The sequence below is a fragment of the Danio aesculapii genome, chromosome 10 (assembly GCF_903798145.1).
Source record: "Danio aesculapii chromosome 10, fDanAes4.1, whole genome shotgun sequence".
Lineage (NCBI taxonomy): Eukaryota > Metazoa > Chordata > Actinopteri > Cypriniformes > Danionidae > Danio > Danio aesculapii.
In genome coordinates, this window is record NC_079444.1 from 41,784,081 (window position 1) to 41,799,975 (window position 15,895).

Here is a 15,895-nt window from a genome sequence, read left to right on the forward strand (position 1 = left end):
AAACAATAGCATAAAGCTGATTAATACATCAATAAATATTCATTATAATAATCGTAATTAATATAATTACAATTTCAATGGAATAATTGCCAATTATGGTTACTGTCATAACCGCGCAGCACTAATGTACAGGACTGTTTTGTGTTATAGGTGCACAGCTCACCTGACGGGATAAAGAAGGTGTATCCCTGCTTCAGCTCGACTCTCTGACATCCGTCTGCTCGGTCACCCAGAAAGACGTCACTCTGTTTGCCCGATAAAACCCAGTCCTCATACAGAGACAGATTGTGTGCGTTTGGAGGAATCAGCCAGAAGACCTGCAGAACAGCAGACACAGAGAAACAGGTGCCATTATAAACTGGGATATGAGTACATATGGTTATTGCTTATGTGCTAATTGTATCTTATTTATGCACTACTGGATATACAGTGTGATGCACAAATTTGATTCATTCAGTACATTTACATGGACACCAATAATCTAATTTTAATACGATTAAGACAATACTCTGATTAAGAGTCGACCATGTGAACAGCGATTTTTGATTAATTTAATCCGAATGAGTTATAATCCATATAACTGAAACCCAGTTAAGACATGTGGAGTATGTTGATTTTAGTGGCATTATTGAAGTGCAGTGCAGACATGTAAACATCTTAATCAAACTGTTAGCATCGTGTACAATTTTTACCGCATTTTCTGACAGGATCTATACACACACACGGCTGTTTGACACTATTCTCAGTCAGTGAGGGACCACAGACACCTCCATCGTGAAATGCTGAGGTTTTTTTCCCCATATGGCGTGCGGTATCAAATTCCATTAACTGCAACAACACTCTTCCAGCAGTTACTACTCACATCTTGTTTATCACAGGGGCATGCATGAAATGTTCCTGAATGAAAGTGAAAGTGCCAAACTGCAGTTAAAGTTGACAAATTAAAAATGAAACACCTGAAATTACATGAGGAAATGTGGATAGCGTAGTGACGCAATGATGTTAATCGGATTATGTGCTATAAAATGTAAAACGGGATCATGAAAGAAACATTCAGAAAGCAGCTCATGTAAACACCTTAATCGTATTATTGTCTTATTCAGATATGTTATGTTATTCAATGAAAATATTTTCATTACTGATGTCCATGTGAACGTAGTCACTGTTATATTTCATAATGGAACATTTTGGGATTTTGATTTGACACTGAAGTAAATTACTTACATTTAAACTTGGAATTTATCCAAGTTTTTAAAAGTTTAAAATTATTTTTGTTTTCATTTTTAAATATAAAGAAGTTTTAATTATAATTAATAATATATATATATTATATACATAATATAATATATATTATATAAATATATATATATATAATATATATAATATATAAACAAAAAAATAATCATTTTTAAACCAGATTTAAAAAATGATTTGACCACCAAAAAATCGTTTACATTTAAAACATTTTGGAAACTTGAAACCAAATAAAACATAATAAAATAGAAAATTATGCGCAATTTTGAGTTTTCCATTTAAATGGTTGCCAATAATAAACTCTAAAATACAAAACGTCTAAAACCTTATTTAATAAACAGACAAAGTCAACTCCAATTTTGGTGTTAATCTTGTCATGAACATTTCTTTTTATTATAATCAATAACAGTCAAACTTGTCTGTTTTACTTTAGTCTCGTGTTAATATTTAAGCATTTGAGTCTAGTTTTAATCTACGAAAACTTTGAAATGTTCAACATGCTGCATTATGGTTATATAAATATTCTGTATTCATCTACTCTCTCACTCACTAAACTTCAGCTTAGAATATCCACAATATCTTAGGGGTTACCACAGTGGGATGAACCGCCAAAATCTAAAATACAAAATGCCTAAAACCTTTTTGCTAATAAGCAGACGTAAAAATCAAATTAACGCTGTACAATAAGGTTGTATTAGTTTATGTATTTACTATTATGAACAATACATTAATTACAGTATTTACACATCTTTGTTAATGTTAATGATAATAACTTTGTTAGCTCATGTTAACTCACAGTGCATTACCTCATGTTCACAAGCATGAATTTAAATGTTAGTAATACGATAGTAGGGGCGACACAGTGGCTTAATGGTTAGCACTGTCACTTTACAGCAAGAAAGTCGCTGGTTGAGTCCCAGCTGGGTCAGTTGGCATTTCTGTGTAGAGTTTGCATGCTCTCCCAGTGTTGCTGTGGGTTTCCTCCGAGTGCTCCGGTTTCCATCACAGTCCAAACACATGCGCTATAGGGGAATTAGATTAAGTAAATTGGCCGTATTATATGAGTGTGAGTGTAAATGGAAGAGTGTATGGGTGTTTCCCAGTACCGGGTTGCAGCCGCAAGAGCATCTGCTGTGTAAAACACATGCTGGATAAGTTGGCGGTTCATTCCGCTGTGGAAACCCCTTATGAATAAAGGGACTAAGCTGAAGGACAAGGAATGAATGAATGATACAGTATTAAATGTTGAACTGTGATTAACAAATGCGGTGCAAGTACTGTTCAGAATTAGTTCATGTTAGTAAATACATAAACTAATATTAACTAATGAAAGCTCATTGTAAAGGGTGACCCACATTTCGAAGCACTTTTTTTTTCGAACATGTTTTTATTTGTGTTTTTTTTCCTTTTAGACATACACAAAACAAAAATACAAACACAACATAAAATGCCTGACACAAAACGTAACTGCATATACTAATGGCTCGTTTCCACTGACTGGTACGTTACGGTACGGTACGGTTTGGTACGGGTCACCTTTATCAGGCTTGCGTTTCCACTAACAAGGGTACTCTTTTGGTGGGTGTGGTGTATGACAGAAAGTTTCAGTCGACGTCATTCTCGCTCGAGGAAATGTCTACAGTAAAGCTGTACAGGTCACTTACATATCATATGAGAAGCTCTTCTCACAAAACAGATGCTTCATACACATAAACACTTGTGTAGAAATGTTTATTACTAACTTTTCAATGAACATGAGTTGATTAACTGCAGATCAAGGACAGTGCGAAACAGCCTACTGTAACGTCTGTAATTACATTAAATAACTAAATAAATGAACATATATAAACACATACAGCCCCTTACAGTCTCCGATATGTTACCAACTACAGAAGAACTACACACAGCAGACATTTCGTCAGTATTTAGGTTCAAAACAACACAAAATATAGCCTACAGTCAGTGTAAACCTCTCATCTGTGTCTGTAATCTTCAGCAGCACACGTAGCCTCTGTTAGACAGTAATTCCATCATTCTGAGTTCATATTAGTCCACAATGTGAAGATAATAAGTTAGTTATACATGGCATTTTGTTCATGTTTGCTGAATAATAATGTGCTCCTTTTTTTCCGGCTTCTCCTTTGTTTCTTCACGCTTCACTCTCGCGTTTGTCAGTGTCTGACAGGATCGGGTTTCAAAAGCACGTCAATAATCAAGCGCACGTTATTATCATCAGCTCAAGAAGTGTGTTATTTCAGATATAATGTTAGACGCGCGCGAGCGCTAGCAAGAAAGCGAAACCACTCGTGCCTCAAACTGGCTCGTAAAAAACTACGGGGCACAGGGTAAATCTGCTCTTCTTCTTGGCTTTGTGGCTGTTCATCAAGATGACGACAAGGTTTGTTTGAGCCCAGATCGACCATGGCTCGTTATTATATGTTTTTATAATTCCGCTGTAATCTCTCGCTGTGCGTGTATTTCAAACATGGCGGGTTTTTTGTTTTCATTCTGGCTTGTTGCGTAATTGAATGACGTATCTCTGTAAACCAATAGCGTTCAGCTGCGCGTGTGGCTCCGCCTTTTGGTACCCTTTCTAAAGGGTGCCGAAAAAGTGGTACGGTTCGGTTCGGTACACTTTTTGACAGTGGAAACGGCCATAAAAGCGTACCAAACCGAACCGTACCGTACCAATCAGTGGAAACGGGCCATAAAATATACATATGGCCTGAGCTATAAGCTATTATGTTACGAGTGTTACAATATGGTAGGACGAGTGAGAAGTTTGATGAAAACAGAATACACCTGAATGAATGACTATACGGACATTATGTCATTCCGAGTTTCAAAATGTCACATAAAGCAAGGTTTATATTGTCCAGATATGGTGTCCAAGTGCGAATAAACGTATCAGTTGTGGAGTGGCTAAGACATGTTAAGTATTCCAGGGGAATAATCTCTTGAGTTATTGAATGTCATCCTTTTACGGAAGGGAACTTATCATTGATCCATGGCATCAAAATGTTCTTCCTGGCAGCAAAAGTTAACAGGCAGAAGAGTCGTTGTTCATGCTTGTTCGTAATTAGTTTGCAAGGAAAACCCAGTAGAAGGGACAGAGGGTTCATATCTATGTCCAGACCAAAAATGTTATTTATTTGGGCTACGATTCTGCTCCAATAGGCCTGAATCACCTGACAGTCCCATATGCAATGAATATAATCCCCTATATTTGATTTGCATTTAAGGAATAGAGGTGAGTGGGTTGCATTGAATTTATGTCTTAATTCCAGTGTGATATGAATTCTATGAAGGATCCTGAGTTGAATGTCTCTTGCCCGATTGCAAACTGAAAGCTTATTGGCTGGAGACCAAACCATCTCCCATTTCTCCTCCAACGAAGCACATTTTTATAATTGACATTTTGTTTTAAATCCACGTTTCATCATTTTAATCTTTGCTAATAATAGTGATTTCTAAAATTGTGCAATATAAAGTTATATTCATTAATACGAATGCACTAGAATAGCTTTTAAACAAGCAATCTCAGATATTTGGACCCCACTGTATGTCTAAAAAAGGGAGTAAGCTGATAACCTCGCTTCTTTCTTGCAAATGAAATTGGTTCAACTCTCTGGTGAAAACAGGAGGATTACATAAGAGGAAAAAAAACTCCCACAACTGTTCCTAGAAGTTCCTTCAGTCATACAGTACATGTGTCAAGCTCATCTTTCTTGCACATGCCAGCGCTCTTGTTTGACCTTTCAGAGCGGATATTATCTGATACCCTCCAGCAAACACACACACACACACATAAGCATCATTCCTGCTGACACTGCGGCCCCAGCAGCGATGCAACAATGCAAACAGGGAAGAGATTCATTTACAGGGCCTCCAGACACCTGATCACAGATACAGACAAACACAATCCTGCAGCGCACAAAACCAGTTTAAAAGAGCAGGAAAAGAGAATAAAGCCTGGTGGTGCACAAGGCTGTTATCAGGGTGTTGCTATGCAGTTTCTGGGGTGTTTACAGGGTTCCCACTGCTACAATGCTAAAGTCACACTGCAAAAATGATTTTTTGGCTTGTTTCTAGTCCAAATATCTAAAAAGTCTCATATTAAGAAGAATTTTCTAGACAAGCAAAACAGAATGTCGTGTTTCAAGAAATAATATTCCAAAATGAAGTGAGTTTTTCCTTAAAAAATGAACGAGTGAAAAGAAATACACAAATTCCCTGACTTTTACAATCTGGATTATAGAACTTATTAAAATACCATAATTTTCCAGAAATTCCTTTAAATTTGTTGTCTGGCTGCTAGGCATTTAAGATGGTTGATATTAGGGGCCAAATTAACCCTCAGCAAGCTCCAAATGCCAGTAAAAATCAGCAATGTAGAGTTTATTAAACAGATTTTCTAGTTGCCAGTTGATCACTAGCTTTCTTTATTAATTCCATCAATGACTGAGAGGCTGATATGGTTTGGTGTGACTGTCAAATATAATGGTATACACTTAAAGGCAAACTTCTTTATTATTTATTCATTCATTCATTTTCCTTTGGCTTAGTCCCTTTATTTATTAGTGATTGCCACAGCGGAATGAACCTCCAACTTATCCAGCATATGTTTTACACAGAAGATGCCCTTCCAGCTGCAACCCAGCACTGGGAAACATCAATACACACTCATTCACACACATACAGTACGGACAATTTATCAATTCCCCTATAGCGCATGTGTTTGGACTGTTGGGGAAACTGGAGCACCCGGAGGAAACCCACGCCAACACGGGGAGAACATGCAAACTCCACACAGAAATGCCAACTGACCCAGCTGAAACTCGAACCAGCGACCTTTCTGGTGTGAGGCGACAGTGCTAACCACTGAGCCACCACAGCGCCTCTTTATTATTTATTTTTTATATTGTTTAATATGATGTTTAATAGAGCAAGGAAAATGTTCACAGTATGTCCTGCAACATTTTTCTTAGGATGAATCTCATTTATTTTAGTTTGGCTGGAATAAAAATATATCTTTAAATATTGTTTGAACCATTAAGAAAACAAAAACCTCCAAGCATTTCCCGCTTTTATGAACAACACTGCTAATACAATCTGAATATTCTTAAAAAAAAAAACTCTTTAAATAATAAAACTAAATAATAAATAATTGTACATATTAATTTGAAGTGCCCATTTAATCAATATTGTGCATGTTAATCACAATATACTGAATGACTAAATATTAGCATATATCTACAACTTATACCTTTGTTAAAAAAATGAGTTAACCCTTTAAAACACCACCCATTAGCAGGCATGGTGTTAGCACACCAATGTTAGTCCCTTATAGTGTTGCTAGCCGGTTAATGGTAAATATGCCACGGTCACTCAATCAGTGCAAGCCAATGAGATTTTTTCCCGTCCGTTTGATCATTCGCCAGGGAAAAAATAAAGTACAGAATTGCTGCAAAGGTATTAAAAAGTATTGAAAAGTACAAACCCAACCCCAAACTATGGCTAATAATAAACTACCAATTCCAAATGCTTACCTTCTGTCCTTTGAAGACATGATACCAAACCGACGTGCCGCCGAAGTCGATGTGGAAGTCAGTGAAGCAGCCTTTCACACTCATCAGACAGTATCTATAAGCAGACAGAAACAGGGAAAGTACGAGCGTGATTCGCAACATCTGCATAAATAGAGAAGAGCGATAAATCCCTAATGATCTTTCGAAATCCTGACCAAGAAAAAAAAAGAAGAGATGGGAGTAACTACACCATGGGAATGTTCAACTCCCAACCTTATAATGAATATTTCCTTCAGAAGCATATACAGTGGAATCCCCCCTTCTCAATCAACAGCATTATCACAGAACTGAGTGCTATTTTCAGCAATAACTCAAGGCTAATTTTCTCTTTTGTGGACAGAACATACTGAACTGCAGTCATGGTTTGTTTGTTTGTTTGTTTGTTTTTATTGCAAAGAGATACAGTCCACAGTATCAGTAGACATTAGTCACGTTTACAGCTTTTAAATTTCCTAATCTGGGATAAAAGAGGAAACACACATTTCTTCATGACAGTAACAGAACAACAGCTCCCTTTGCGTTATCTTACATCATTTATACCTAAATTTTACAGAGGAAAGGGGATGACCTGAGGTGACCACAGTCATTGAAGTTTATGCTGTTGTTCAACCACGAGAAATAGAAACCCTTTCTAAAATAGAAGTTTCAGATTATGGTTTAGACGTAAACTCCTTTAGCATGTAAAATATTCCTGTTTTAGCATGTTGTTATGATGTAGGCTCGATAGTGAGGCTCGCTCCTGTTAGTGTCGTCAATCTGGCAACCTTCGTTTGTCGCCGGGTTAAAACGTGTTTTGCAATACCTAGTTTAACCACTGGGTGTCAATCGTACACACTGCACCCTTTAAGAGCTGCGTGGTCATTGTATATTAACATGTGTCAACATTTATGGTCTCATTTACTTCCATTCATTTTGGGCAAAATAGGAACTTTTGCTGCTTGATGTTCGAAATCATAAATGTTTTCATATATTCGACTGCCGGATGACAAGCGGGAAAGAAATAAAATGTCACAGAAAAAATACACTGACCATAACAATAAGCAGAACGTAAAATAACATGAAAAATGATGATTTTTTTAAGCAATATTTAAAATGACATACAAAAATCTATGATATTACACTCCCTGACAAAAGTCTTGTCTTCAATTCCAGTTGTAAGAGCAACAAATAATATCTTGACTTCTAGTTGATCATTTGGAAAAGTGGCAGAGGGTAGATTTTTCCAGTGAACCATCTGTTGAACTGCATCTCAATCATCACAAATACTGCAGAAGACCTACTGGAACCCTCATGGACCCAGGATTCTCAGAGTAATCAGTCAAGTTTGGTGAAGGAAAAATCATGGTTTGGGGTTACATTCAGTATGGGGGTGTGCGAGAGATCTGCAGAGTGGACGGCAACATCAACAGCCTGAGGTATCAAGACATTTGTGCAGCCCATTACATTACAAACCACAGGAGAGGGCAAATTCTTCAGCAGGATAGCGCTCCTTCTCATACTTCAGCCTCCACATCAAAGCTCCTGAAAGCAAAGAAGGTCAAGGTGCTCCAGGATTGGCCAGGCCAGTCACCTGACATAAACATTATTGAGCATTTCTGGTGTAAGATGGAGGAGGAGGCATTGAAGATGAACACAAAGTATCTTGATGAACTCTGGGAGTCCTGCAAGTACGCTTTCTTTGCCATTCCAGATGACTTTATTAATCAGTGATTTGAGTCATTGCAGAGATGTATGGATGCAGTCCTCCAAGCTCATGATGGAGTCAGACACAATATTCATTCTGTTTCCACTGCAGCATGACCACATATTCTATACTGGACATTATTGAAGGTTCAGTCACAAGACTTTTGTCTAAGCAAAGTCAGACCTTACTGTCCTAATGAAATCATTAATAATCAAGGCATGATCATATTTTATTGTGGTCAAATAAGCGTAATCTAGAGGCCTTTGCCTTTCATATAAGCCACTTCTGATACCAAATGATCAACTAGAAGTCAAGTTATAATTTGTTTTTCCTTGGATAGGCGACAAGACTTGTGTCAGGTAGTGTACATGACTTGGACAAAAATATACTAGTTCCCTGATATTCAGTATCTGGACTTTTTTTGTAATTAAAAAATTCCATCATTGTCCAGAAATTCCATGAAATTTGCTGTCTGGTTACTTGGCACTTAAGTTGGCTGCAATAAAGGTAAAATTACCCCTAGCAAGCAACAATGCCAGTAAAAATGAACAATAAAGAGTTTATAAACATATGCTTGTGGCCAGTTGGTCACTAGCGTTCTTTATTAATTGCATATAACTTACTGAAGAAAGGATATTTACAGCAATAACTATTCTTTCGGTTCTAGAGCACAGAGACATTAGGTTGAAAGAGAGTAATGTACTCAAATTCATTTGGACCAGAAGTCAACAAATATATCTATTTGGTTATACACACAGTATGTAATTTTCCCTGTAATGAATATATATTGCGAAAACATCAATCCTTCAGATCAGTTGTCTTCAGATAAAGCCATCTCAGGAGCAGGACAGGGAAGCTATTTTCGGTTTGTGCATTTGTCATCTGCTGCGTTTAGCGAGGAGCAGAATTAATCAAACCTCAAACAGCCTCTGAGTCTGGTTAAAATCTGCCCCACTGAGCCCGCGAGCTGAAGAAAGCGAAGGAATCTGTTAGCGCTAATGAGCAAAAAGGCATCGCTCACCGCGGGGCGTCTTGAACTAAAAAAAAATATCCAACATCAAACCCAGATGGCTGAGGCCTTGAGAAATTAAACTTCTAAATTCAGGGGTCACCAAAGTGTGAATTTGATGCGACTGACAGGCCCATTATTACCAGAATCTTTAGCATGTGATGGCTTTGCATAAATAGCAAATGATGTCACTGAGGATGATGTCACTAGTGATATTGTCATCGGAGATGATGTCATTAGTGATAATGTCTTTGGAGATGATGTCACTGGAGATTATGTCAGTCCTGTTGTCACAGGAGATCATGCCACTTGAGATGTTGTCACTGTAGATGTTGTCATTGGAGATGATTCCACTGGAGGTGATGTCATTGGAAATGATGTCACTACAGACTGGTGATGATGTCATTAGTGATACTGTCGTTGGAAATGATGTCACTAAAGATGGTCACTGGAGATGATGCCACTGGAGATGATATCACTCGAAATGCTGCCACTGGAGACTATGCCACTGGGCATATGTGGCCACTGAAGATGATGTCATTAAATATGTCGTCACTGGAGATGATGCCACAGGTGATGATGACATTAGTGATATTGTCACTGGAGGTGAGGTCACTGGAAATGATGTCACTAGCGACAATGATGCCACTCGAGATGGTCATTGGAAATGATGACACTGAAGATGATGTCACTCGAGATGTTGTCACTGTAGATGATGTCACTATAGATGTTGTCATTGGAGATGATGCCACTGAAGATGATGTCACTAGAGATGTTGCCACTGGAGATGATGTCAATGGGCATATGTTACCACTGGAGATAATGCCAATAAAGATGATGTCATTAAATATGTTGTCACTGGAGATGATGTCACTAGAGATGTTGCCACTGGAGATAAGGCCACCAGAAATTATGTCAAAGAAGATGATGTCATTAAATATGATGTCACTGAAGATGCTTCCACTGGTAATGATGACATTAGTGATATTGTCACTGGAAATGATGTCAATGGAGAAGTCACTGGAAATGATGTCACTAGCAACAATGATGCCACTCAAGATGGCCACTGGAGATGATGTCAGTGAAGATGATGCAATTAAACATGTTAACACTGGAGATGTTGTCACTGGAGATGATTCCACTGGATATGTTGCCGTTGGAGATGATGTCACTGTAGATGTTGTCATTGGAGATGATTCCACTGGAGATGATGTCACTGTGGATGTTGTCATTGGAGATGATGTCACTGGAGATGATGTCACTGTGGATGTTGTCATTGGAGATGATGTCACTGGAGATAATGTCATTAAATATGTTGTCACTGGAGATGATGTCACTAGAGATGTTGCCACTGGAGATAAGGCCACCAGAAATTATGTCAAAGAAGATGATGTCATTAAATATGATGTCACTGGAGATGCTTCCATTGGTAATGATGACATTAGTGATATTGTCACTGGAAATGATGTCAATGGAGAAGTCACTGGAAATTATGTCACTAGCAACAATGATGCCACTCAAGATGGCCACTGGAGATGATGTCACTGAAGATGATGCACTTAAACATGTTGTCACTGGAGATGTTGTCACTGGAGATATTGTCGCTGGAGATGTTGCCACTGGAGATTATGTCACTGAAGATGATGCAATTAAACATGTTGTCACTGGAGATAATGCCACTGGAGATGTTGTCGCTGGAGATGATGTCAATGTAGATGTTGTCATTGGAGATGATGTCACTGGAGATAATGCCACTGGAGATGTTGTCGCTGGAGATGATGTCAATGCAGATGTTGTCATTGGAGATGATGTCACTGGAGATAATGCCACTGGAGATGTTGTCACTGGAGATGATGTCAATGTAGATGTCATTGGAGATGATGTCACTGAAGATAATGCCACTGGAGATGTTGTCGCTGGAGATGATGTCAGTGTAGATGTTGTCATTGGAGATGATGTCACTGGAGATAATGTCATTAAATATGTTTTCACTGGAGATGATGCCACTGGTCATGATGACATTAGTTGTATTGTCACAGGAGAATACACTGAAAATAATGTCACTAAAGACAATGATGCTACTCGAGATGGTCACTGGAGATGATGTCATTGGAGAAGATGTCACTGGGCTTATGTGGCCACTGGAGATGATGTCATTAAAATATTTTGTCACTGGAGATGATGACATTAGCGATATTGTCACTGGAGATAAGTTCACTGGAGAAGTCACTGAAGCCATTGAAGATAATGTCATTGGAGATGATGTCACTGGAGATGTTGCCACTGGAGATGATGATATTAGTGATATTGTCACTGAAGATAAGTTCACTGGAGAAGTCATTGGAGCCATTGGAGATGATGCCACTGGAGATGATGTCATTATAGATGTTGTCACTAGAGATGATGTCACTGGAGATGAGGTCACTGAAGAAATCACTGGAGCCATTGGAGATGATGTCATTATAGACGTTGTCACTAGAGATGAAGTTACTGGAGATAATGTCACTGGAGATGTTGCCACTGGAGATGATGACATTAGTGATATTGTCACTGGAGAAGTCACTGGAACCATTGGATGTCATTATAGATGTTGTCACTAGATATGATGTCACTGGAGATGATGACATTAGTGATATTGTCACTGGAGATAAAGTCACTGGAGCCGTTTGAGATGATGTCATTAGAGATGATGTCACTAGAGATATTGCCACTGGAGATAATGACATTAGTATTGTCAATGAAGATAAGGTCACTGGAGAAATCACTGGAACCATTGGAGATGATGTCACTAGAGATAAAGTCATTATATACAGTATGTTGTCACTAGAGATGATGTCATTGGAGATAATGTCACTGGATGTTTTGCCACTGGAGATGATGACTTTAATGATATTGTCACTGGAGCCATTGGAGATGATGTCACTAGAGATGAAGTCATTATAGATGGTGTCACTAGAGATGATGTCATTGGAGATAATGTCACTGGAGGTTTTGCCACTGGAGATGATGACATTAGTGATATTGTCACTGGAGCCATTGGAGATGATGTCACTAGAGATGAAGTCATTATAGATGGTGTCACTACTGGAGATGATGCAAAAAATGAGGACTGCAAATCCAGATGTTTTTCAAATTAAAGTGAGGACAAACGTTATAGCCTCACTGACAGCAGGCTGCAGAAAGCTACTATGCATCCTATAATTGGAGCTCTTAGATGAAAAGTTATGAATAAATAATCAATGACTACATAGTATCATCACACTGAGACTAATAATGCAGCCTTATTATAGATTACAATACTTTCTTATAGAGACCACAATGTAATTATAGTAAAAAAAAAAAAAAACAGAATAAAATTAAATAAAAAAAATGATATTAATAAAGTTTTAATAAATGAAATGTCTTTGGATTAATACAATTAAAATATGATTAAACATAAGGATTTTATTATCTTTAATACTTAAATTGTTACAATAAAATGACTAGCACTTAAAAATGAAAAATATATTAATAGAATTGTAATACTTATATATTATTTATGGTAATATCTTTCAATATCAATATAATATTATAAACACTAATATTAACACATATTTATATTTAAAAAAAACGCATCTTATTATTAATGAACATAACATGAAAACATATTTTTCCCCAAAGGTAAACTGTAAGCAAATATAAATAAAATAACTATATATAATATGTATACATAATAAAGATGTAAAAATGCTTACATATTTAATTAAACATTTCATATTTCTATAATAATCCTGACATTATCATTTATAGCTGTTTACCAGAAGCCATTATCTCCTAACAGCAAAAAAAATGCATGTTACTTGTTTCTAGTCCAAATAAAAAAAAATATCTTAAATCAAGAATCATTTTCTAGACGAGCAAAAAATAGTCTTATTTTCAGAAATAATAAGTCAAAATCAAGTAAGTTTTCCCTTAAAACAAGCAACATAATCTGCCAATGGGATAAGCAAAATAATATTAGGTCAAAAGGAAAAACAAGATTATTTTTGCACATTATTTTGCTTGTTTTAAAGAAAAACTCACTTGATTTTGGCATATTATTTCCTAAAACCAAACTATTTTTTGCTTGTCTAAAAATGCTTCTTGATTTAAGACGTTTTAGATATTTGGACTAGAAACAAGACAAAAAATCTAAGCAAGAATAGCATTGTTTGCAGTGCTGCTAAATGTGTATTTATTCCTGTGTAGAATTGCATTGTCAGGCCACCTGAGCATCATCTCATAATCTTCAGCCATATAATACACACAAAATAACACGCAGACAAAAAGAAAGTCCATCAATCAATCTGATCTCAAACAATATCAAACACCACTGTCATCCATTCAGCGGAGACCATGATGCACAGAAAGCAGCCAAAACAAAACTATAACCTTGATGTGCATAACCTGTAATATTCCTAGACCTAGAACCTCCATGTTGCCAGATCTATAATAATATTAATAGTCAGCATTGAGTAATGAAGAAAGGAAGATTTCTTGAAGAATTAAAGCATCACCAGAGACCACAAAACCAAAAGTGCTCCGACCACACGTGAATAACCGCACAACTAGCAAAGAAAGTTCACCAAAATACAGCAGGAGCAAGTAAAACGCACACACATACCCAACAGTGCTCCATCCTGATCTGAGGCTCTTCACTGCACAAGTAAACCATTGGCAACCCGACTGACTTTAAGAGCTGGATTTCTGCTTTTCTGAGGAGCTGCCTGCATGAGAGTGAGATGAGGACAGGAAGAGAGAGGGAGACTGGGCTTCTGTGTGCAGGAAATGCTCCTCTGCTCTGCGCTGATTGGCTGAGCTGGACTCATTGGGACACTGCAGCAGGATCCGCCTCTTCTCCGCATTAGAAAAGTGCTGCCTAGCAACCTGATGGAGTCGCAGCAGCTGCAGGCCAGAGAAATGCGCAGCATGTGCCGAGGAGCAGAGCAAGGCACTTTGGGAAATGAGCAGACCTCGTCCTCGACTAAAGCAGGCTGGTCAGATTGAATAGACAAGCTCAGCCTGTCAACTAAGAGCCCAGTTTATGTTTATGAAAAAAATAATAATATATACATGCACACACACACACACCGGCCACTTTATTAGGTACACCTGTCCAACTGCTTGTTTACGCAAATCTCTAATCAGTCAATCACCTGGCAGCAACTCAATGCATTTAGACATGTAGATTTGCAGTTCTCAAATAACCACTTGTTACAACCAAGGTATGCAGAAGAGCATGACAATGAGTTCACTGTACTCAAATGGCCTCCACAGTCACCAGAGCTCAATCCAATAGAGCACCTTTGGGATGTGGTGGAACGGGAGATTCTCATCATGGATGTGCAGCCGACAAATCTGCAGCAACTGTGTGATGCTATCATGTCAATATGGAGCAAAACCTCTGAAGAATATTTCCAGTAGCTTGCTCAATCTATAACACGAAGGATTAAGGCAGTTCTGAAGGCAAAAGGGGGTCCAACCTGGGCCTGGTACTAGTAAGGAGTACCTAATAAAGTAACTGATGAGTGTGTATATATATATATATATATATATATATATATATATATATATATATATATATATATATATATATATATATATATATATATATATATAGATATATAGATATATATATAGATAGATAGATAGATAGATAGATAGATAGATAGATAGATAGAGAGATAGAGAGAGAGAGAGAGATAGATAGATAGATAGATAGATAGATAGATAGATAGATAGATAGATAGATAGATAGATAGATAGATTTTTTTTCCGATAGTCTACAGAACAAACCATCGCTATACAATAACTTGCCTAATTACCCTAATTAACCTATTTAAGCCTTTAAATGTCACTTTAAGCCAGGAATGGGCAAACTTGATCCTCGAGGGCCAGTGTCCCTGCAGAGTTTTGCTCCAACACTAATCAAACACACCTGAACACCTTAATTAGTGTCTTCAAGATCACTAGAAAGCTACAAGCAGGTGTGTTTGATTAGGGTTGGTGCAAAACTATGCAGGACACCGGCCCTCCAGGATCGAGTTTGCCCATCCCTGCTTTAAGCTGTATAGAAGTTTCTTGAAGAATATCTAGTAAGATATTATTTCATCAGCGCAAAGATAAAATAAATCTGTGGTTAGAAATGATTTATTAAAACTATTATGTTTAGAAATGTGTTGAAGAAATCTCTCCATTCAACAGAAATTGGGGAAAAAATAAACAGGGGGACTCTTAAATTCACTGAAATATGGTGCTGTGCATCCTAAATACTTTTAAACAGGTCTTAATTTTCCTTTGTCCATGTAAAGCTACCCAATCGCTACAACCAACAATCCATCA

At 37.4% G+C, this 15,895-nt stretch overlaps 1 protein-coding gene across 2 annotated transcripts in view; it reads right to left on the reverse strand.

Moving 5' to 3' along the window:
• Positions 1 to 15,895, reverse strand: part of LOC130235881 (lysine-specific demethylase 2B) — an 89,892-nt gene that overhangs the window by 58,672 nt on the left and 15,325 nt on the right. Inside the window, exons 1-3 of one of the 2 annotated variants that reach the window (XM_056466403.1) lie at positions 14,178 to 14,263; positions 6,804 to 6,897; positions 164 to 317 (exon numbers count right to left, since the gene is read on the reverse strand). In XM_056466403.1, coding sequence (XP_056322378.1) covers positions 164 to 317; positions 6,804 to 6,887 — 238 coding nt within the window. In that variant the 5' untranslated portion in view covers positions 6,888 to 6,897; positions 14,178 to 14,263. Of the gene's footprint in view, positions 1 to 163; positions 318 to 6,803; positions 6,898 to 14,177; positions 14,264 to 15,895 lie in introns of those variants that run through there. The other variant, XM_056466402.1, reaches the window with a different exon arrangement.